The sequence below is a fragment of the Ips typographus genome, linkage group LG12, assembly GCF_016097725.1.
Source record: "Ips typographus isolate SLU linkage group LG12, UJ_Ityp_2.0, whole genome shotgun sequence".
Taxonomy (NCBI): domain Eukaryota; kingdom Metazoa; phylum Arthropoda; class Insecta; order Coleoptera; family Curculionidae; genus Ips; species Ips typographus.
The window spans coordinates 3,490,388-3,516,848 of record NC_138433.1 but is presented as its reverse complement, the minus strand read 5'-3'; the positions used below and the strand labels follow the sequence as shown (position 1 = coordinate 3,516,848).

General features: G+C 38.9%; 1 protein-coding gene across 1 annotated transcript; it reads right to left on the bottom strand.

Annotated features, from left to right (window-relative positions):
- Positions 1-23,594: 23,594 nt before the first annotated feature.
- LOC145736717 (uncharacterized) lies at positions 23,595-24,218 on the bottom strand. The gene has a single exon (XM_081991132.1). The coding sequence runs from the start codon at positions 24,216-24,218 to the stop codon at positions 23,595-23,597; it is 624 nt and encodes a 207-aa protein (XP_081847258.1).
- Positions 24,219-26,461: the final 2,243 nt, after the last annotated feature.

Here is a 26,461-nt window from a genome sequence, read left to right as displayed (position 1 = left end):
AGCTGAAAAGTATCAAATATGCAGACTAGAACATTAGCGGAATATATCAGTGCCGGTTTTGAGGTGGAATCGATCCATGCCGGTTTTGAGACGAAATAATACAATTTGACACAGATTGACCACGAACGAGTGAAATCCAGCGATAGTCCCAACAGACGTAGAATAGCTCAAAAGTATCAAATATGCAGACTAGAACATAAGCGGAATAGATGTATGCCGGTTTTGCGGCGGAATCGATCTATGTCGATTTTGAGACGAAATAATACAATTTGGAACAGATTGACAACGAACGAGTGAAATCCAGCGACCAAAGCAGTCCCAACAGACGTAGAATAGCTCAAAAGTATCAAATATGCAGACTAGAACATTTGCGGAATAGATCTATGCCGGTTTTGAGGCGGAATCGATCTATGCTGGTTTTGAGACGACATAATACTGTTTGGCACAGATTGACAACGAACGAGTGAAATCCAGCGACCAAAGTAGTCCCAACAGACGTAGAATAGCTCAAAAGTATCAAATATGCAGACTAGAACATTAGCGGAATAGATCTATGCCGGTTTTGAGGCGGAATCGATCTGTGGGAACTTCAGGAAAACTACCCGTCTTAATGAAATTTCCCGGATTAGGTCAGGCAAGATACTTTAGTGCTCTCGATCTTCTGCCGTGCGGACAATACACTGTAAACTTAACTGCTCTTACTTTTTACATTAAAACACTTTTCTATTAGAGACATTATTTATTGCCGCATTTTTCCTACTCATTACTCTACCACAACAACAACTTCTTAACCTAACTTTTTCGACAGTGGACGTCTGACACTGTTGACGGATTTGAACACGTTCCGTATTAACCTACTCTGGTGTCACTACACGATCCATGCCGGTTTTGAGACGAAATAATACAATTTGGCACAGATTGACCACAAACGAGCCAAATTCAGCGTTCAATGTGGTCCCAACAGACGTAGAATAGCTCAAAAATTTCAAATATGCAGACTAGAACATTAGCGGAATAGATCTATGCCGGTTTTGAGGCGGAATCGATCTATGCCGGTTTTGAGACGAAATAATACAATTTGACACAGATTGACCACGAACGAGTGAAATCCAGCGACCAAAGTAGTTCCAACAGACGTAGAATAGCTCAAAAGTATCAAATAGGCAGACTAGAACATAAGCGGAATAGATCTATGCCGGTTTTGAGGCGGAATCGATCTATGCCGGTTTTGAGACGAAATAATACAATTTGGCACAGATTGACCACGAACGAGTGAAATCTAGCGATAGTCCCAACAGACGTAGAATAGCTCAAAAGTATCAAATATGCAGACTAGAACATTTGCGGAATAGATCTATGCCGATTTTGCGGCGGAATCGATCCATGCCGGTTTTGAGACGAAATAATACAATTTGGCACAGATTGACCACGAACGAGTGAAATCTAGCGATAGTCCCAACAGACGTAAAATAGCTCAAAAGTATCAAATATGCAGACTAGAACATTTGCGGAATAGATGTATGCCGATTTTGCGGCGGAATCGATCTATGCCGGTTTTGAGACGAAATAATACAATTTGGCACAGATTGACCACAAACGAGCCAAATTCAGCGTTCAATGTGGTCCCAACAGACGTAGAATAGCTCAAAAGTATCAAATATGCAGACTAGAACATTAGCGGAATAGATCTATGCCGGTTTTGAGGCGGAATCGATCTATGCCGGTTTTGAGACGAAATAATACAATTTGGCACAGATTGACCACGAACGAGTGAAATCCAGCGACCAAAGTAGTCCCAACACAGGTATAATAGCTCAAAAGTATCAAATATGCAGACTAGAACATAAGCGGAATAGATCTATGCCGGTTTTGAGGCGGAATCGATCTATGCCGGTTTTGAGACGAAATAATACAATTTGGCACAGATTGACCACAAACGAGCCAAATTCAGCATTCAATGTGGTCCCAACAGACGTATAATAGCTCAAAAGTATCAAATATGCAAAATAGATCTATGCCGGTTTTGAGGCGGAATCGATCTATGCCGGTTTTGAGACGAAATAATACAATTTGGCACAGATTGACCACGAACGAGTGAAATCCAGCGACCAAAGTAATCCCAAGAGACGTAGATTAGCTTAAAAGTATCAAACATGCAAACTAAAACATTAGCGGAATAGATCTATGCCGGTTTTGAGGCGGAATCGATCTATGCCGATTTTGAGGCGAAATAATACAATTTGGAACAGATTGACAACGAACGAGTGAAATCCAGCGACTAAAGTAGTCCCAACAGACGTAGAATAGCTTAAAAGTATCAAATATGCAGACTAGAACATTAGCGGAAAAGATCTATGCCGGTTTTGAGGCGGAATCGATCTATGCCGGTTTTGAAACGAAATAATACAATTTGGCACAGATTAATCACGAACGCGTGAAATCCGGCGACCAATGTAGTGCCAACAGACGTATAATAGCTCAAAAGTATCAAATATGCAGACTAGAACATTTGCGGAATAGATCTATGCCGGTTTTGCGGCGGAATCGACCTATGCCGGTTTTGAGACGAAATAATACAACATGGCACAGATTGACCACGAACGAGTGAAATCCAGAGACCAATGTAGTCCCAACAGACGTAGAATAGCTCAAAAGTATCAAATATGCAGACTAGAACATTAGCGGAATAGATCTATGCCGGTTTTGAGGCGGAATCGATCTATGCCGGTTTTGAGACGAAATAATACAATTTGACACAGATTGACCACGAACGAGTGAAATCCAGCGACCAAAGTAGTTCCAACAGACGTAGAATAGCTCAAAAGACTCAAATAGGCAGACTAGAACATAAGCGGAATAGATCTATGCCGGTTTTATGGCGGAATCGATCTATGCCGGTTTTGAGACGAAATAATACAATTTGGCACAGATTGACCACGAACGAGTGAAATCTAGCGATAGTCCCAACAGACGTAGAATAGCTCAAAAGTATCAAATATGCAGACTAGAACATTTGCGGAATAGATCTATGCCGGTTTTGAGGCGGAATCGATCTATGCCGGTTTTGAGACGAAATAATACAATTTGGCACAGATTGACCACGAACGAGTGAAATCTAGCGATAGTCCCAACAGACGTAGAATAGCTCAAAAGTATCAAATATGCAGACTAGAACATTTGCGGAATAGATCTATGCCGATTTTGCGGCGGAATCGATCTATGCCGGTTTTGAGACGAAATAATACAATTTGGCCCAAATTGACAACGAGTGAAATCCAGCGACCAATGTAGTCCCAACAGACGTATAATAGCTGAAAAGTAACCATTCTGCAGACTAGAACAGCAGCAAAATCGATCTTTGCTGGTTTTGAGACGAAAGAATAAAATTTGGCACAGATTGACATCGAACGAGCCAAATTCAGGGTCCAATGTGGTCCCATCAGACATAGAATGGCTCAAAAGTATCAAATATGCAGACTAGAACATTAGCGGAATATATCAGTGCCGGTTTTGAGATGGAATCGATCTATGCCGGTTTTGAGACGAAATAATACAATTTGGCACAAATTGACAACGAGTGAAATCCGGCGACCAATGTAGTCCCAACAGACGTATAATAGCTCAAAAGTATCAAATATGCAGACTAGAACATAAGCAGAATAGATCTATGCATGTTTTGAGGCGGAATTGAAAGAATAAAATTTGGCACGGATTGACCACGAACGAGTGAAATCCAGCGACCAAAGTAGTTCCAACAGACGTAGAATAGCTCAAAAGTATCAAATATGCAGACTAGAACATTAGCGGAAAAGATCTATGCCGGTTTTGCGGCGGAATCGATCTATGCCGGTTTTGAGACGAAATAATACAATTTGGCACAGATTGACCACAAACGAGCCAAATTCAGCGTTCAATGTGGTCCCAACAGACGTAGAATAGCTCAAAAGTATCAAATATGCAGACTAGAACATTAGCGGAATAGATCTATGCCGGTTTTGACGCGGAATCGGTCTATGCCGGTTTTGAGACGAAATAATACAACTTGGCACAGATTGACCACGAACGAGTGAAATCCAGCGACCAAAGTAGTCCCAACACAGGTATAATAGCTCAAAAGTATCAAATATGCAGACTAGAACATAAGCAGAATAGATCTATGCCGGTTTTGAGGCGGAATCGATCTATGCCGGTTTTGAGACGAAATAATACAATTTGGCACAGATTGACCACGAACGAGTGAAATCCAGCGACCAAAGTAGTCCCAACAGACGTAGAATAGCTTAAAAGTATCAAATATGCAGACTAGAACATTAGCGGAAAAGATCTATGCCGGTTTTGAGGCGGAATCGATCTATGCCGGTTTTGAAACGAAATAATACAATTTGGCACAGATTAATCACGAACGAGTGAAATCCGGCGACCAATGTAGTCCCAACAGACGTATAATAGCTCAAAAGTATCAAATATACAGACTAGAACATAAGCGGAATAGATCTATGCCGGTTTTCGGCGGAATCGATCCATGCCGGTTGTGAGACGAAATAATACAATTTGGCACAGATTGACCACGAACGAGTGAAATCCAGCGACCAAAGTAGTCCCAACACAGGTATAATAGCTCAAAAGTATCAAATATGCAGACTAGAACATAAGCAGAATAGATCTATGCCGGTTTTGAGGCGGAATCGATCTATGCCGGTTTTGAGACGAAATAATACAATTTGGCACAGATTGACCACGAACGAGTGAAATCCAGCGACCAAAGTAATCCCAAGAGACGTAGATTAGCTTAAAAGTATCAAACATGCAAACTAAAACATTAGCGGAATAGATCTATGCCGGTTTTGAGGCGGAATCGATCTATGCCGATTTTGAGGCGAAATAATACAACATGGCACAGATTGACCACGAACGAGTGAAATCCAGCGACCAAAGCAGTCCCAACACAGGTATAATAGCTCAAAAGTATCAAATATACAGACTAGAACATAAGCGGAATAGATCTATGCCGGTTTTCGGCGGAATCGATCCATGCCGGTTGTGAGACGAAATAATACAATTTGGCACAGATTGACCACGAACGAGTGAAATCCAGCGACCAAAGTAGTCCCAACACAGGTATAATAGCTCAAAAGTATCAAATATGCAGACTAGAACATAAGCAGAATAGATCTATGCCGGTTTTGAGGCGGAATCGATCTATGCCGGTTTTGAGACGAAATAATACAATTTGGCACAAATTGACCACAAACGAGCCAAATTCAGCGACCAAAGTAGTCCCAACAGACGTAGAATAGCTCAAAACTATCAAATATGCAGACTAGAACATCAGCGGAATCGATCTATGCCGGTTTTGAGGCGGAATCGATCTATGCCGGTTTTAAGACGAAATAATACAATTTGGCACAAATTGACCACAAACGAGCCAAGTTCAGCGTCCAATGTGTTCCCAACAGACGTATAATAGCTCAAAAGTAACAAATATGCAGACTAGAACATCAGCGGAATCGATCTATGCCGGTTTTGAGACGAAAGAATACAAATTGGCACAGATTGACCACAAACGAGCCAAATTCAGCGTCCAATGTGGTCCCAACAGACGTATAATAGCTCAAAAGTTTCAAATATGCAGACTAGAACATTAGCGGAATAGATCTATGCCGGTTTTGAGGCGGAATCGATCTATGCCGGTTTTGAGACGAAATAATACAATTTGGCCCAAATTGACAACGAGTGAAATCCAGCGACCAATGTAGTCCCAACAGACGTATAATAGCTGAAAAGTAACCATTCTGCAGACTAGAACAGCAGCAAAATCGATCTTTGCTGGTTTTGAGACGAAAGAATAAAATTTGGCACAGATTGACATCGAACGAGCCAAATTCAGGGTCCAATGTGGTCCCATCAGACATAGAATGGCTCAAAAGTATCAAATATGCAGACTAGAACATTAGCGGAATATATCAGTGCCGGTTTTGAGATGGAATCGATCTATGCCGGTTTTGAGACGAAATAATACAATTTGGCACAAATTGACAACGAGTGAAATCCGGCGACCAATGTAGTCCCAACAGACGTATAATAGCTCAAAAGTATCAAATATGCAGACTAGAACATAAGCAGAATAGATCTATGCATGTTTTGAGGCGGAATTGAAAGAATAAAATTTGGCACGGATTGACCACGAACGAGTGAAATCCAGCGACCAAAGTAGTTCCAACAGACGTAGAATAGCTCAAAAGTATCAAATATGCAGACTAGAACATTAGCGGAAAAGATCTATGCCGGTTTTGCGGCGGAATCGATCTATGCCGGTTTTGAGACGAAATAATACAATTTGGCACAGATTGACCACAAACGAGCCAAATTCAGCGTTCAATGTGGTCCCAACAGACGTAGAATAGCTCAAAAGTATCAAATATGCAGACTAGAACATTAGCGGAATAGATCTATGCCGGTTTTGACGCGGAATCGGTCTATGCCGGTTTTGAGACGAAATAATACAACTTGGCACAGATTGACCACGAACGAGTGAAATCCAGCGACCAAAGTAGTCCCAACACAGGTATAATAGCTCAAAAGTATCAAATATGCAGACTAGAACATAAGCAGAATAGATCTATGCCGGTTTTGAGGCGGAATCGATCTATGCCGGTTTTGAGACGAAATAATACAATTTGGCACAGATTGACCACGAACGAGTGAAATCCAGCGACCAAAGTAGTCCCAACAGACGTAGAATAGCTTAAAAGTATCAAATATGCAGACTAGAACATTAGCGGAAAAGATCTATGCCGGTTTTGAGGCGGAATCGATCTATGCCGGTTTTGAAACGAAATAATACAATTTGGCACAGATTAATCACGAACGAGTGAAATCCGGCGACCAATGTAGTCCCAACAGACGTATAATAGCTCAAAAGTATCAAATATACAGACTAGAACATAAGCGGAATAGATCTATGCCGGTTTTCGGCGGAATCGATCCATGCCGGTTGTGAGACGAAATAATACAATTTGGCACAGATTGACCACGAACGAGTGAAATCCAGCGACCAAAGTAGTCCCAACACAGGTATAATAGCTCAAAAGTATCAAATATGCAGACTAGAACATAAGCAGAATAGATCTATGCCGGTTTTGAGGCGGAATCGATCTATGCCGGTTTTGAGACGAAATAATACAATTTGGCACAGATTGACCACGAACGAGTGAAATCCAGCGACCAAAGTAATCCCAAGAGACGTAGATTAGCTTAAAAGTATCAAACATGCAAACTAAAACATTAGCGGAATAGATCTATGCCGGTTTTGAGGCGGAATCGATCTATGCCGATTTTGAGGCGAAATAATACAACATGGCACAGATTGACCACGAACGAGTGAAATCCAGCGACCAAAGCAGTCCCAACACAGGTATAATAGCTCAAAAGTATCAAATATGCAGACTAGAGCATTAGCGGAATAGATCTATGCCGGTTTTGAGGCGGAATCGATCTATGCCGGTTTTGAGACGAAATAATACAATTTGACACAGATTGACCACGAACGAGTGAAATCCAGCGACCAAAGTAGTCCCAACACAGGTATAATAGCTCAAAAGTATCAAATATACAGACTAGAACATAAGCGGAATAGATCTATGCCGGTTTTCGGCGGAATCGATCCATGCCGGTTGTGAGACGAAATAATACAATTTGGCACAGATTGACCACGAACGAGTGAAATCCAGCGACCAAAGTAGTCCCAACACAGGTATAATAGCTCAAAAGTATCAAATATGCAGACTAGAACATAAGCAGAATAGATCTATGCCGGTTTTGAGGCGGAATCGATCTATGCCGGTTTTGAGACGAAATAATACAATTTGGCACAGATTGACCACGAACGAGTGAAATCCAGCGACCAAAGTAATCCCAAGAGACGTAGATTAGCTTAAAAGTATCAAACATGCAAACTAAAACATTAGCGGAATAGATCTATGCCGGTTTTGAGGCGGAATCGATCTATGCCGATTTTGAGGCGAAATAATACAATTTGGAACAGATTGACAACGAACGAGTGAAATCCAGCGACCAAAGTAGTCCCAACAGACGTAGAATAGCTTAAAAGTATCAAATATGCAGACTAGAACATTAGCGGAAAAGATCTATGCCGGTTTTGAGGCGGAATCGATCTATGCCGGTTTTGAAACGAAATAATACAATTTGGCACAGATTAATCACGAACGAGTGAAATCCGGCGACCAATGTAGTCCCAACAGACGTATAATAGCTCAAAAGTATCAAATATACAGACTAGAACATTAGCGGAATAGATCTATGCCGGTTTTGAGGCGGAATCGATCTATGCCGGTTTTGAGACGAAATAATACAATTTGGCACAGACTGACAACGAACGAGTGAAATCCAGCGACCAAAGTAGTCCCAACAGACGTAGAATAGCTCAAAACTATCAAATATGCAGACTAGAACATCAGCGGAATCGATCTATGCCGGTTTTGAGGCGGAATCGATCTATGCCGGTTTTAAGACGAAATAATACAATTTGGCACAAATTGACCACAAACGAGCCAAGTTCAGCGTCCAATGTGTTCCCAACAGACGTATAATAGCTCAAAAGTAACAAATATGCAGACTAGAACATCAGCGGAATCGATCTATGCCGGTTTTGAGACGAAAGAATACAAATTGGCACAGATTGACCACAAACGAGCCAAATTCAGCGTCCAATGTGGTCCCAACAGACGTATAATAGCTCAAAAGTTTCAAATATGCAGACTAGAACATTAGCGGAATAGATCTATGCCGGTTTTGAGGCGGAATCGATCTATGCCGGTTTTGAGACGAAAGAATACAAATTGGCACAGATTGACAACGAACGAGTGAAATTCAGCGACCAAAGTAGTCCCAACAGACGTAGAATAGCTCAAAACTATCAAATATGCAGACTAGAACATCAGCGGAATCGATCTATGCCGGTTTTGAGACGAAAGAATACAAATTGGCACAGATTGACCACAAACGAGCCAATTTGAGACGAAAGAATACAAATTGGCACAGATTGACCACAAACGAGCCAAATTCAGCGTCCAATGTGGTCCCAACAGACGTATAATAGCTCAAAAGTAACAAATATGCAGACTAGAACATTAGCGGAATAGATCTATGCCGGTTTTGAGGCGGAATCGATCTATGCCGGTTTTGAGACGAAAGAATAAAATTTGGCACAGATTGACCACGAACGAGCCAAATTCAGCGTTCAATGTGGTCCCATCAGTCGTAGAATGGCTCAAAAGTAAGAACTATGCAGACTAGAACATCAGCGGAATCGATCTATGCCGGTTTTGAGACGAAATAATACAATTTGGCACAGATTGAGAACGAACGAGTGAAATCCAGCGACCGAAGTAGTCCCAACCGACGTATAATAGCTCAAAAGTATCAAATATGCAAACTAGAACATTAGCGGAATAGATCTATGCCGGTATCGATCTATGCCGGTTTTGAGGCGAAATAATACAATTTGGCACAGATTGACCACGAACGAGTGAAATCCAGCGACCAATGTAGTCCCAACAGACGTATAATAGCTCAAAAGTATCAAATATGCAGACTAGTACATTAGCGGAATAGATCTATGCCGGTTTTGAGGCGGAATAGATCTATGCCGGTTTTGAGGCGGAATCGATCTATGCCGGTTTTGAGACGAAAGAATAAAATTTGGCACAGATTGACCACGAACGAGTGAAATCCAGCGACCAATGTAGTCCCAACAGACGTATAATAGCTCAAAAGTATCAAATATGCAGACTAGTACATTAGCGAGAAATGTCCCTAAACCCACGTACTACACTAGAGTAAGCTAGAAAACCGCTGTAGTAAGCAGAATAGTTCTTTAAAACCATTTGTTGCGTTCGTACTATCATCATTACTTATGTCAAAGCCAAGCTAACCGTTTGTTGCTGTTTAAGTATTGCTCATTAGTTATAAGTGCCTTATTTCGAAAATAAATATTTTTTAAAACATCTTCAATCGGAATAGAGCTTTAATTGGCGCAGCCGGTAGGATAGTGCGAGTTTCCGTCTTTATCGAGTTTTCGTTGCCGGGAAGTGATTTTTCAAAATCTTTATCGCGCTATCTGCCACACATCGAACCGAGCCGATTTCCGAAAAGAAGATAGCAACCTGAGATCACCTGGAAGTGTCGCATCACGTCAGTGAAGGGTTCCTGAGAGAATCATCGCACGCCTCTGCATGTCAGTGCTGGAGATACAGGGATTTTCCACCAGATAGTGACAAAGCGGTTCCCATGGGTTCTACGATTGTGTAAGTCGTTGAAATGACCATTTTTGTTACATGTCTAATAGGTTGAAAAAGGTTTTATATGAACATAGGGCTTCCTTAGGGTTAGGACAAATTTTTGATTCTGAAAGTTCAGATAGTGAAACTGATCAACTCGACGAAGAGTGTAATTTAGATAAAGTTGTTACACACGAGCAAGAAGAACTCGTTGAATTAATTGATAATTTAAACATAAATACTTTAAGTGCACCTTTACAAAGTAATAGTAATAGGATAAAAATGGAAAATATTCGTTTCCACACTACTCTCTTACCTACCTTCTCTGGGAAACAAGAGCATTTAGAAAGTTTCATTTTGTCAGTAGATGAATTTTTTGCTACTTATTATAATGGGACAAATGAACAGAAACAGTTAGTGACAGCCGCAATTAAGTCTAAGTTGGTTGAGGATGCAAGGAATTTTTGCCTTTCACGTCCTGATTTAAATAATTGGAATGCCATTAAAACTGGTCTACGTCAAAAGTTTGGAGATCCTGTAACATATCAAATTTTATTGCAAGAACTCCAATATATTAAAATCAATAAATATGAATCATTGTTGCAATTTGTAGAAAGAATTAAGACCTTTGTACAGAGAATTATAGCCAAAATTCAGTGTGAAGTTTTAGATCAAGCTTCTAAATTAACCCTACTTTCACAAGTAGAAAATACTGCAGTTCTTATTCTTACAGCAAATTCGCCGCAAACATTAAAGACAATGCTTATGATTCAAAGGCCTAACTCGTTAGATGCTGCTTTTCAACATGTAATTAATTACAACATGATTGAATCTCAAGTTAATTTTACACAAATTAATACTGTACACCATCAACGCCATCAACAAAATCAAAACCAACAATTTAACACCAATACACAAAATAGACATACACGACCAGTACACAAACCCCTATTCAATCCATTTACACCAGGAAATCAGTTTACACAACCAAAACAATTTCCTAGTCAACCAATTAACATTCAATCAAGACCCAATGTTAATAGACACTACCCGACTAATTCACAAGTATTTGGGAGACAACCCCAATTCAAACCAAAATTTGATACACCTACTCCTATGTCAACATCCACAGCAGGACCATCCCGATTATTCCAACAAAGACAACCTCAAAGATATAATAATTTCCAACCTTCGGGACAAAGAAATTTCATATCACAAGAGTTAACTAATCTTGAAGTAAATCCTCAATTTGAAGACCAAGTTTATTATGACAATAATACGCCTAATAATTGTTGTTTTGATAACTACCCTCAAATGCCGAATGACGAGTATATTCAAGATCCTAACACAGAATTTGAAGAAATAATTGATTGTCAAAATCAAAATTTTCAAGAACCAGAAAATTTTCAGGATGTAGCCTCCGACAAGGAATTAACTTAAACAATGTTGCACAAACAATTGAATTACCCTACTTTTACCTTCCAAATAAACAAGTTACGATTTTAATAGATTCTGGAGCCTCTGACTCTATTATTTCACCCAAAATTGCAAAACTTTTTCCAAACAATGTGTATATTGAGCCATTTGAAGTAATTGCCTGTAAGCAAAATTACAAAGAAGACAAAAATCTCAGTCTAAAATTGCTAGAAGAACTTGGCATTCAGTACTCTTTCAAAATGCGTGTGCTAAATTGGCATGACAATTTTGATGCTCTTATCGGTACAAAAGATTTGAGAATGTTGAACGCTTTGTTGAATTATGAGGAAAAAACCTTAACTTTAGAAGACATCATAATACCATTTTCTCTTGCTTACAACAAGCCTTTAACTAAACCTATCCAGAATGAAAATAATAATTTTTTAATAATACCTGTAAACTTTGAACAAGGTACGGCTATTTTACCATCATTTAAGATACAAGAACATGTCATCCCAGACTCATTAGTTCAAGTAAAAAATGGACTTTGTAAAATTCCCAATCCGAAACCTGAGTTACAAATAAATTTTCATCAAAGAATTAAAGTAATACCTCAAGATCAATTCGAATTAATTGATCCACCTTTTAACAAAGAAACCCAATTTAACCCTGAACTTCAACTTCGATTAGATCACTTAACACCATTTGAAAGATCAAAAATCCTCCCAATCTGTCATGAATTCAAAGACATAATGTATCGTGAGAACAGTGACTTAACTTTTACCAGTCAAACTAAACATTTTATTCGGACTAGTGATGATAGGCCAGTCTACGTAAAATCGTTTAGGCACCCTCCAAACATGAATAAAGAGATAAAACTTCAAATTCAAAAGTTATTGGACAATAAAATAATTAGACCATCCATTTCTCCTTATTCAGCACCTGTTTGGATAGTACCAAAAAAAGCAGACGCTTCTGGTAAACCAAAATTTCGCATGGTTATTGACTATCGAAAATTGAATGATGTGACCATTGAAGAAAAATACCCTTTACCAAGAATCGAAGAAATCTTGGACAATTTAGGAAAGTGTATGTATTTTACAACACTCGATTTAGCCCAAGGTTTCCATCAAATAGAAATGGATTCTTCATCCATCGAAAAAACCGCATTTTCAGTAAACAATGGACACTTTGAGTATTTGCGTATGCCCTTTGGTCTAAAAAACGCGCCTGCTACATTTCAACGTATGATGGACGAAATATTAAGGGACTACTTGTATAAGTTTTGTTTTGTCTATATGGACGATGTAGTGATATTTTCAAAATCACTGCCAGAACATCTAGACCACATTAGAATCATATTTAAAAAATTGAGAGAAGTAAACTTAAAAATACAATTAGATAAATCAGAGTTTTTAAACAAAGAAGTATCATTTTTAGGTCATATAATTACACCTGACGGTATTAAACCAAATCCGCAAAAGATTGAAGCTATTCAAAGATATCCCATACCTAAAACCCAAAAGGAAATAAAAGCCTTTCTAGGTTTAGTAGGATATTACAGACGCTTTATTCGTAATTTTTCTAAAATAACTTTTCCTTTAACTAAATGTTTAAGAAAAGGATGTGAGAAAAACATTGGAAACCAAGAATATTGTGAAGCTTTTCAAAAATGCAAGGAATTAATAACAAACTCTCCAATACTTCAATATCCCGATTTTACGAAACCATTTAAATTAACAACAGATGCTTCAAATATTGCAATTGGATCGGTCTTATCTCAAAATGATCATCCTATCGCATTTTACTCGAGAACTTTAAACTCTGCAGAAAAGAACTACTCAACTATCGAGAAAGAATTATTGTCTATTTTAGATTCCACAAAACATTTTAGATGTTATCTTTATGGAACCAAATTTATTATCGAAACTGATCATAATCCACTTGTATGGTTATCAAAAATCAAGGAACCAAACTCACGTTTAGTAAGATGGAAATTAAAATTAAAGGAGTTTAATTTTGAAATAAAATATAAAAAAGGAAAAGAAAACGTAGTTGCTGATGCGTTATCTAGAATTGACCTCAATGTCAGTGAAACGAAAAAACAAAACGATAATACAGAAACGCAATCTCATATCGCAAATGCTGACGATACAGTTGCAAACCTGCAGGAATTTGATCTAGCGGACTACTGTGTTAATCAGCGTTATCTTAGTAGCGATAAGAATACGCCAGTAAACATTAACCCAGATAATATTTCTGACACCACAGTTCACTCTAACAATGACCCTGATGCTAAAGGTCTACCTATTTCTGAATTACCAGTGAATTACGCCTCCAATCGATTGATTATCAGATATGGAGATGAATTCAAACATACTTTTTCCAAACGATTTAACAAAAATCACCATTTAGTTCAGATTAAGAAAGAAAATAGTCAAGAACAAATTTCTAAAATTTTTAAAGAAATAATTAAGCCTGATGTAGTGTTTACAATTTGTATAAAAGAGCCTGAATTAAAACTAGAATTTCAGCGATTAGTTGCTGCAAATTTAAACACAACAGCCAAACTTGTATTCTCAAACATTAACCTAATAGATGTGACCAATACAGAAGATCAAGCTGATCTCATTAGTTCTTACCATCAGAAAAATCATAATGGAATAAACGAAACTTATAACCATTTAAAACAAAAGTACTATTGGCCGAAATTACGAGATCAAATCACTACCTACATAAATCGATGTGAAATCTGTTTGCAAAGTAAGTATGAACGTCACCCTTACAGAATTGCCTACGAAGGACCCTTACTAGCTGAAAGACCCTTTAAGACATTACATATCGATATATTCCAATTTTCTAATTGTCAGTTTTTAACTATTATCGATTCATTTTCAAAATACGCACAAGCATATTTTATTCAAGATAAAAATTCTATCACTGTCTTAAGTAAATTACGACACTACTTTTCACATCACAACACTCCACAAAGAATTGTTGCTGATAGAGGAAAAGAATTTCAAAATCATGTTTTTCAAGAGTTTTGTCAACTTTTTAATATCGAAGTACATTATACAACTCCTGGAAATTCCTCGTCAAATAGCCCAGTAGAGAGACTACACTCCACGCTATTAGAAAAGTTACGTGTCATGAAAATTAAGAATCCTGATGAGACTCCCCAAAATTTAATGATTTCTGCTGTTCTTATTTATAACCAAAGTATTCATTCGACTACTGGTCATTCACCGTTTTCCCTCCTATATGGTCCGTACATAAATGAACCAGAGTTCGATCCTGATTTAACCCTTTACGAACAATACAATGAAAAACGAAAACAGGAAGTTTTACCGTTCCATGAGCATGTATATAAAACTACATACAAGAAACAATCTGAAAATACACAGAAACAAAATAAAAATGTCGAACAACCCCCTGTAATTCAAACTGGTGACACTGTTTATCGAAAAAACCCCTTACGAAATAAAATGAATCCCCAGTATATTCCTACAAACGTAACTCATGCGTCAGGAAACAAAATTTCTGGGCAATCGAAAAAGAAAACTATTAATACTCACGTTAGAAAAATCAAGAGACTTAGGAAAAAATCTGTTGTTCCACAGGATATTGATCCCGATCCTCCTGATTCTGACTCTTCCGGTCCAGGCCCTTCAAATACATGAACTGGCAAACAACGGATTCTATGAAGAAGATATTGCTCGTACGCAAATAATTAATCATTATCATACAACTTATATCCCTTTTAATATTACTAATATAGGAAATATTTTATCACAGCTTCTTACTAACATAATAATTATTAAGCCTCTAGTGGACGAACATACAAATAACACCATTGAAACACTATATTTGCACACATGTAAACTGCTCAATAGAACCTTTGACACATATGACAAATTAAAGTTACATAAGGAAACCCGCACTAAACGAGGATTATTCAATTTTCTTGGAGCAGGTATTAAGTTTGTTACCGGAAATCTAAATGTAACTCACATAATATGTATGTAAGAGGCAATAAGTTTACTGAATGAGAAAGCATATTGTACTTACCACTGAGTATTGTGTTGGAGTAAAATCATTCCAGTTCAAAGCTTTCAACCACTGTTGGGTTCGAGCAGGGTCTTTTGGAAAGTAAAAGACTGACACTTTTGGGCCTTTCACCAAATTGCTTTTACAATTTGGCAAACAACAAGTGGACGGCATATTGTAGAGGCAATAGAATTCGAGTTAAAAAACCAACAACAAATTATAGAACAATGAAAGAACAATAACAATAGTGATAACACAATAAAATGAACACAAACTACACTTTCACTAGAACAATAAACATATAAACAACAATATATAATAGCAAACAAAAATTACTTTGGCAAGTAATCCCAAGTCTTGACTTTAAACCTTAAAAATTAATTTAATCATCGAAAAACTCAACTTCCACAATACAAACAAATGCAAACTGTCAAACCAGTATTTCGGCCATATTGGAATTTTAGGCATGCACCTTCTTGGCTTTCTTGTACAGAGGGCGGTGGTTTGAGGCATTTTGTAATGATCAGGTGTCAAGGAGATCTCTACCAGCTGAGCCTTTAAACTCCAGCCAACATGGAAAATTTAATTTTAACGCTCAATCAGCAAATATGCAGCAGCAACTGCCTCCTACTGAAACACACAACAATCGAACAATCACAACCGGATATTGGTCAATTTATGACTACCATTACAGCCCTGATGCAGCAAAATACTGAGATGCTGGGAATGATTGCAACAGTAAATTTTTCAGTGTAATAGTAATATAGCGCAACACTCGAGTTTACATGTTGTTCCAGATTACTCCAAGACAATTGACAAATTTAGTGGAGAGAAAGGTAGCAGGCCCTGTAGCAGGCAAAACAGTGGTTGGACCACTTGAAAACGTCAGCCAAAGATGGCCTGATGAGTATACTTTTGAAGTAGCTATTAGTAATCTGTGTGGTGCAGCACACTATTGGCTTCAGGGAAAGTTGAGTGAATTGAGAACATGGTCCCAGTTCAAACAAGCATTTACTTCAACCTTAACTTTGAGGTTAAGTAAAACCGAGTGTTGGCAAAAATTGCAAAATCGGGTACAATGCCCAAAGGAAACTATTCATTTTTATGAGAAAATTGCTGTGTGTAAAGATCTGGAGCTAACATTTGCTGAAACCAAAGAGAGCTCTTGGCCTTTGGTCTCGTGAACTGTATCATTTCGTAATGTTTAAAGTTCACATGACTGAAGATCATTCAGGACATCATCCATTTTGAAAAGACTGAACAAGCACGACGAGCCTTACGTAGACCTTCAACTGTAACTTCTAGCCAACCAATCCCAAGTGGGATGACTAATAGCACCTCCACCAGGGCGACAAAATGACAGATTTCTTCAGCAGCCAACAATACCATTTAGACAGACCAGGCCAACATCAGCTGAGGCAACAGCCAGCACCAATTTGGATAGGGTCAGATGCTATAATTGTAGTGAATGGGGACACCTATCACATCAGTGTTCAAAACCATCACGCCAGAAAGGATCCTGCTGCAATTGTGGTGGCATGGGTCATCAGAAGTTGAACTGCCCTAAAGGAAACGTAGCTGTCGTACAAGGAGCTTCCTTTACCCCAGTGAAAAGATATTGATATCTTTTTATCACAAAAATCACTCCTGGTATTTTTTTTACAGGGATGTTAAAAAATAGATAGTTTGTAGGTAGTTTTTGTTTTTTGGGAATTAATCAATTTTGAATGATTGACTGGCGCTTTTTTGGAAGTCAAGTAAAGAAAGAAGATTAGTAGAATAATAAGCCTCGAATTGATTTGAGTATTCCGCTGGAATTCGAGAGGTCTACACCGGGCGTGTTAATTAGGCTACATCCCTTGAGGAGATCAAGCGAATTGGTCGAGGCGTGTGACATTAAATCCACAAATCTCACCAGGAAGAGCTATCATTATCTTTGGAAGACGTCCTGCTGCAGCAGGGGAAGAAGATTCTAAAAAGCCAGAGGTTTCCACGTTCTTCGAGACCGTCTCGGGTTTGAGATAAACCCTTTGGCATCACAGCAGATAAAGGATTATTCTATAGTGTGGGGAGAGAGGGCGTGACGTGCGGCGATACTAAAAGAACAGTAACAGACTGTAAGTAAAGTAATTTCTTTTTAGAATTAAGAATCTTTCGAACTCATAGATAACAGTATTGTAGCAGTAATTTTTAGTTTTGTATTTTGTGAGAGAAGGTAATTATATAATAGGTTAGTTTAGGTTTATTCGTTGTCCTAATAACACAACGTTTTGGCATCCCTGTATGGTATTTCTTGTTTTGCTGAATTTAAATTCTAAATTCATTTGTTATTCTCTCCACGTCAGGACAAGGAAGGTCATCCAGTGTGAATCATTACACCAGGATACATTGTGCCTTTGAAATTGAGACATGGTCAGTGTGAACTATTTTTAGTAATAGTATTATTGATTGGTAGTCCTGTTTCTCTTATCCTCCTGAGTCCTGCTGTCCAATATATTGGACATCAGGTTTTTACAGTTTTTCTAAATATGTACTAGATTTCCGGCAGTGAAACCCTCGGTCCAACGTATTGGACGTTCAGGAGGGGGGGCTGCACGTGAATCTGATGCAAAGCCATGCTGTGTTGTGGTAGTTAGTACCTATTAATAAACGTGGGGACTATGGCGGCGTTTCCTCGTGCAACAAGTGACGGTAAGTACGGTTTTTATGAGGTTTTAAGTATATTTTTGGTGTTAAACTGGGAAAATAGTTTAAGAATTGGTCTAGAATAGTTTTAGTTCATAACATTAGTTATTAAACTTACTATTAGACTGTACTCCGACATTTTTCTCTAGTTGATATTTTCCTTTTCAACAATTGTTGGAACAAAAAAGTATCTTCGTCCTGGAGAAGACGATGAAATTGATGATTCCTCTGACGATGAGGGTGGTTTTGACATTCCTGAAGTTCAACATCATGAGGAAACAGAAGACGCCCCTGGAATTTTTGGATAACAATGATTCCGATGACGAGCCTCTCAGTGTGGTTCGAGAAAGAATACTTGCCGAACGGGTAGTTGCTACTGGCCGATGAAAGTGGAAAACTTTATTCCTCCGAACTTCTCGACTTTGAAATTTACCAAGGCAAGAATACATTTTCAAATGAAAATTCAAAAAACCTAGGGATTGGCCCTTCAGCCGTCATCAGGTTATCTGAAACTTTAAAAGAAGGTACACATATCTTCATTGATAGATATTTCACTACAATACCTCTCCTGGAAACATGTTTGACAAAAAGATCTCGGTGACTGGCACGATAATGAAGTCAAGAATTCCCAGGAGTGTTCAGTTAACACTCCAGAAAACACTTGGGCGGCGTTCCACTGAAATGTCAGTTAGAGTAGATGGAAAAATTTCGATAATACAGTGGTTTGATGTGAAAAATGTTCTGCTTGCTTCTACAGGCTTACAGGTAGAACCTCAAGATTAGTGTAAGTGCTGGTCTAAAAAAGAGTCAAAGCAAGGGTTGCCCATATTCGACGGACCCATCTGGCAACGCCATAACTTTTGACAGAGATGTCAGATCGCTTAATGACATACCGCGTTTGAAGCGTCAGTCCAAGCAGATTTTTACCATGGAACAATACACGCCACGCGAGCGCTCTGAAATAGTTGAAATTTACATTCAACAGAACAAGTCAATTGTGAAAACTCAACCAGGAGCGTTATCGCGACATGATGACCAATTTTGTGATGCCAATTATTCGTCGAAAGCGTATGAGGCAGTTCTGGTTTCGACAAGACGGCGCTCCACCGCACACAAGTAGCATAACAATCGATTTTCTGAAGAAATTGTTTCCGGGCCGTTTGATGTCGAAAAGTGGTGATTTGGACTGGCCACCGCGTTCGCCCGATTTGACGCCGCCTGACTTCTTCTTGTGGGGATATTTGAAGTCAAAGGTTTACGTTAACAAGCCAAGGACCGTAGAAGAGCTCAAGGACAACATTCGTGAAGAAATAGCCGCTAGTCAGGCCGAAATGTTGGCGAAAACGATGGAAAATGCTGCAAAAAGGGCACAATACGCCATCAACGCCAGAGGCGGCCATTTGAGAGATATCATATTCAAAAATTGATGTAAACAAATCTACTTGGAACAAATTAAATGATTAAGATTGCCAACCGCCAAATTTTTATTTTTTTCTTTGATTTTTTTAAAAAAAACATGGGTCCGTCAACATAGTAATTCCAAGACCAAATATTGTGAACAAATACAACTCCTGCATGGGAGGAATTGATTTAATTGATTGAATGATTAGTTACTATCGAATCAGTACAACAAGAACTAAAAAATGGACTATTAAATCTATTCTCCATTTAGTTGACTTGGGAGTAGCTAACTCATGGATTTTATACAGAGCCGATCGAAAAGAATTAGGGGACAAATCTGTAGACATTTTGAAATTCTTAGATTTTAAAATTTCTTACGCCAATTCTTTATTCGAAGATGCTCAAAGTCAAACTGACGGGGAAAATAGATTACCCTCAATGGTAACAAGAAGCAATCCCTCCCCGTGTGGTTCCAGAACCCCTACATCTGGAACAAAACAGAGGAGTCTACATCTACCAATTGTGGCAACTGATCTGCAAAATGCTGTTAGATGTAAAAATATAGGTTGCAAATTAAAAACAAAATTTTATTGCGAAAAATTTAACCTATTTTTGTGTCTAACTATTCAGTGGCGTTTTTGTACCAAAAGAAACAAAATTTCCAAATATTAACTTCATAGTACTTTAAATGTAGTCTCGGGACTCAGGAGGATAGATGGGTTCACAAAATTCAATAAATTTTATCCTTGTAAGTCTAGCAGTTCTACGGAAGTTATTAAACATCTTAAAAATTATTTTTCAGCTTATAGTAAACCTAGGATTATAATCTCAGATCGATGCTCTGCATACACTTCAGGGGGTTTTGAGAATTTCATGAAAGAGAATAATATTCAGCATATTTTAACAGCAACAGGCGCACCTAAGGCCAATGGCCCAATTGAACGTTTTAATCGTTTATTGACACCCATTTTAAATAAAATTGAGGATGAAAAGAAAATTGTTTAGGATCAGTCCCTGAATCGAGTTGAATTTTGTATTAATAATACTGTAAATAGGTCTATAGGCAATACACCAGCCCGTTTACTTTTTGGACAAGATCAATAGGCCATATTGATCTTAGGGAAGTTCTTTAGAGAAATGAAGAACCACATGAATTAGAGACTATTAGAGAAAGGCCAGCACAAAACATTATTATATTATTCTAAGGACAATATGTGATGGTAGACCACAAAGAACAGCTGAACCTAGACATAACATCACGTATACAGGGAGTTATAAACCAAGGATCCGAAGAGATGCCCGATATCACCATCGAAGAAATCAGAGGAGCACTAACAAAGATGAAAAACAACAAATCTCCAGGTGAAGACGAAGTGATGACAGAAGCAATTAAGATGGGAGGCCCTCTTTTACTGCAGAAACTACAGAAACTCTTCAACATGTGCTTACAGGAAAGTGGTACAAAGCAACCACCATACTGCTCCACAAAAAAGGAGACATAACGGACCTTGAAAATTACCGCCCAATAACCCTTCTTAGTCATCTGTATAAGCTCTTTACTAGAATCATAACGTCAAGATTAGAAAATAAACTTGAACTCTACCAACCCAAGGAGCAAGCGGGATTCCGATCTGGGTTCGGAACAAACGACCACTTGCAAAGCATCAAAACCCTCATAGAAAAAACAGTGGAATACAACAGACCACTAATCCTCCTGTTTATAGACTTCCATAAAGCTTTTGACACCATTGAACTGAAAGCTATGATGAACGCCCTAACAAGTTGTCGTATAGACTATAGATACGCAACACTTATTCACAATATATACAAAAATGCTACCATGACTATTAAACTACACGAAGCCACCAACCGCATAAAAATCGGCAGAGGGGTGAGACAGGGGGATACCATGTCTCCTAAACTATTCATAACTGTCTTAGAACATGCTTTTAAAAAACTTAACTGGGATAATAAAAGAATAAACATCGATGGTGAAAAACTTAACCATCTCCGCTTTGCAGATGACATAGTCCTAACAACAGACTGTCTAAGAGAGGCGAAACAGATGCTAAGAGAGTTAGAGGAAGCATGTTCTGAAGTTGGTCTAAAAATGAACTTCACTAAGACCAAGATCATGACAAACCTTGTCATGAGCGAGACAATAAACATCGGAAATAATGAAATCGAGCAAGTTGACAAATACATATATTTAGGTCACGAAATCCGAATATCAAGGGACAACCAGACATGTGAACTGCATAGACGGATTGGCCTTGGATGGGCGGCCTATGGGAGGCTGAAAGATATCCTTACGGGTGACATTCCTACTTGCCAGAAAAGAAAAGTATTCGACCAGTGTGTTCTGCCGGTGCTCACTTATGGCCCTGACTTTAACAACAGTATCGGCGAGGAAACTCAGAGTCACACAACGCAAAATGGAAAGAGCAATGCTTGGGCTGAGCCTGAAGGACCATATCACAAACCAAGAACTGCGCAGAAGATCCGGAGTGTCGGACATTATTCAGCGTATAACCTCACTGAAGTGGAGCTGGGCTGGACACGTGGGCAGACAGGGAAATGACAGATGGACAAAAAGGTTGCTAGAATGGAGACCACGTACCGATAAGCGCAACAGAGGAAGACCGCCTACACGTTGGACCGACGACCTAAAGAGAATGGCAAACAACTGGATCCAAGCGAGCCAGGACAGACAGGGGTGGAGAGCCATGAGGGAGGCCTATGTTCAGCAGTGGACGTCGAGGGCTGATTGATTGATGTGATGGTAGCAAATGTAGACACTACACCTGGTGTTAGTAAGAAACTTATTCCAAAATACCGAGGCCCTTACTTGATAAAAAAATACTTCCAAATGATCGATACGTAGTTACTGACATTATAGGATTTCAGAATACTCAGATACTATGATAGATGATGGTGTTCTGTATGCCTCTAGGCTTAAACCTTACTTAGAGAATGATGTTCAAAACTTGAATTTGAATTCACAACACGTTTACTTGTTGATTTTTGTATTTAGTTGAATAAGGCGTAGTTTTAAATCGTTTCCCATAAAATATGGTTTAATCTGACAATATTTGTATTTAGGTTTAGTTTTTGATTTTTAGAGAGAGACAAATTTTGTGACTTAGTAAGTAAGCTAATATTTCCCACCAACAGTATGATGTACGATCGTGTTTGAAAGATGAATTAGTACTGTAACAAAACCTATTTAAGCGATTTACAGCCTTTCGTTCATTATGTTTGTTCTGTTCCATTGATGTTATTATGATTGTATCTGTTTATGAATTATGAAGAATTTCTGTGAAATTATAATTATGGAAAGGCAAGTATTATGTCAAAAAAAGGATCCTACCGACTGCGCCAATTTTGTTCTTATTAATGCAACTTCTGTTTAATAAAAACGAACGAAATTACATTTGAACGTTAACCAAGCGAGTTACCTTAATGACTAATTACATGCACAAATGCTGCTGTATAAATAGGAAAATAAATGCTGACTTAGCAAAGCTATTCTGAGGATGTCTATTTAGTATTAGATCATCAGAAATGGCCATATAACTCGTACTCTTTTGTTTAGTTACCTTTGGTCTATTATTGTTGTTCTGTTTTTTGACACTAGAGTGCTGTCAACTCCTGTTTTTTTGGATGAATAAATGAATGTAGTTTGATGGGCTCCCTACGGAGAAGACACTTAGGCCGCTAGCCGGGCCCATTGTGACCCATCACAAGCTAGTACCCCTCCAATTCGGTGGCCCTGACAAAGCTGCAGAGCCTCCTTGGCCGGGTACCTTGAATATCTAAGGGGTTGATCACACTCTTACCCCAAAGCTCTTTTCTGATCGTCGCAAGTGCCGGGCACTGTGTGAGAACATGTGTCGGAGTTTCCTCGTCTTCCTGACACAAGCGACATATCGGATCCTGTGACAGACCCAGAATGTGCATGTGTCTTCTCATCTGACAGTGACCCGTGAGAAGTCCTGTCACACATCTGAGGTCCTTTCTGGATAATTCCATCAGTGACTTCGACTTGTTCTTTGAAAAGAAGCTCATGAGACATCGCGACTGCCGCATGCCTCCGGCCTCCTCCCAAGCAATATCGGATCTTTGCCAGATGATACGGTCCACAATGGCGGATCCGACCACACCGGCAAGTCCTACAATAGGTTCGGGCCCTACGGGGCTTTCTTTGGAGCCACATAGGGCCAACCTGTCCGCCTCCTCGTTTCCCCTAACACCGGAGTGCCCCGGGACCCAAGTTAGGCGTACCTTGGCCATCCGCGCGAGCGACAAGAGTGTTTCCTTACACTCTAGCACCAGCGCAGACGTCGTTGAATCAGCTTTTAAGGCAGCCATTGCTGCCTTGCTGTCCGTACAGATAAATATATCCTTCCGGTATAGCGGTGAGTTTAAAATAAACTCCCCGCATCGTACTCCCCGTTTTTTTGGATATATTTAATTTAAATAAAGTTCTTTAAATAAATATACCATTAATAAAGTTCCAACAGGTTATGGGCCCAGTCCCTAGTGTGTAAAAGTTCGATAAACATTGACAATAAGTGTGTAAACTGAAAGTGAATAAAATGACCGACAATATTGTCACAAGTAGATTTTCGTTAATTACTTATTCAGGAAATAATCGTCCACTGACCGAAACAAGTCGTCGACCACTTGAGTTGCAAAATAAGCAATCGAACCTTTTTAGAACGGAAGGTGTTGCAATCGCCAGTCAGCAATAAGTCATCAATTGTTCGGACAATGATCCAAGTGCTTAGACAAGCAATTAAGAAATTGAACTGACTAAGGGATCGCAATACCTTACAATAAATAGCCGAGAAATTTGGAAGGAAGAGTTAGTCAGAAATTATCCGCGAAAACTAAACGGTTCGGTCGCGAAAGTTAAGGGAACTCTACCCTGACACTTACCCTCGTCCAAAATGGTTTGTGAATTAATTATCATGTAAGTACAAACTCTATAATTTGAATCAAACCAACTTATGTCTGACAATGCTTTTTATAAATTCAGTATTATTAATTCAGTATTCATTTAATCTTTCTCTATGAATAAACGTTGTTGTTTTTGTTATCCAATCTTTGAGTTTAACTTGACTACGACCCCAGCCTACACGTCCCCGCGTTACGACTAAAAATTAGATCGTGACAATATGCGCACCGTTATTCAGAAACTTAATGGTGAAAATTATTCGACATGGAGTTATAAAGTGCAGCTCTTGTTGATGAAAGAGAAAAACTGGAAAGTCATCAAGGATCCCGTGAATTTACCAGTAGACGTAGCATGGATTGCAAAGGACGAAGCGGCTCAAGCTACTATCGGCCTACTAGTCGAAGACAGCCAACTACGACTCATACGGAACGCTAAATCGGCAAAAGAACAGTGGGACATACTTAAGCAATATCATCAAAAGGCCACTCTATCAAGCAAGATGGCACTGAACAGATGCTTTTTCCGTACAGTGCTTCCAGAGAATGGTGATATGATAGACCAAGCTGGCTGGTTTCGGGCAAATCATTCCAGATGACGTTATCGTTGGAGAATTATTAAGCAGTGTACCGGAATCATACGATACTCTCATAATGGCATTGGAGAGTCGATCTGATAAAGAACTCAAAGTGGAATTTGTAAAGGGGAAATTGATCGACGAGTACATGCGACGTAAAGATAAAAAGGACGCACAGCAGGATTACTTGACGAATGAAACGGCCATGAAGATGAACTATAAAGAAAAAGAAGGTGCAGAACTAAGAAAAATGAAGTGTTTTTTCTACAAAAAATTAGGATACGTAAAAGCAGATTGCAGAATATACAAAGTTTGGAAAGAGAAGCATCAGGAAAGGCCAATAAAGTATCGCACGAAAGTGAAGAAGTGTATGGCTGCTACTGTATAAACTCCGAAGGTTGTCTGAAAATGAAGGATGTCATAAACGAAAACAGCTGGATAATAGATTCAGGAGCGACGAGCCACATGCTGCAGAAAAAAGAATTTTTTGAGGAACTCGATACAAGCAAAACTGGTCATGTTTGCCTCGCGGATGACAAGAACCGCGTGAAGGTAGAAGGCATTGGATCTGCAGCTATAAAGTGCGTAAAGGACAACGGAAAATCATCAATAATAAAAGTGCGCGATGTTCTCTACGTCCCTGACTTAGGAGCAAATTTATTATCTGTAAGAAAGCTAGTTCAGGAAGGGTACCGCTTTGAATTCGAAAAAGATGCCTGCACCATAATAAACGAAAAGAATGTCTATAGCAACGGCGATTCTGGTTTCTAATTTTTATGAGTTGCAAACAGAAAAAGCCTTTGTAGTTTAAGCAGCATTAAGCAAACGCTGTGCCGAGGATTGCCACCACGTGTGGCACAGACGTTTTGGACATCGCTAGACAAAAGCAATCAAGGAACTAGTGGATAAACAACTGGCATCAAGATTTCAGATTGCGGGAGGAATATAATATGCGAGGACTGCATAAAGGGAAAGTTGGCTCGCATACCTTTTCCAAAAAAATCGCATACTCAGACGCACGCACCTCTTGATTTAGTGCACACAGATGTCGGCGGGCCGATGCAGAAGCGAACTCCTGGC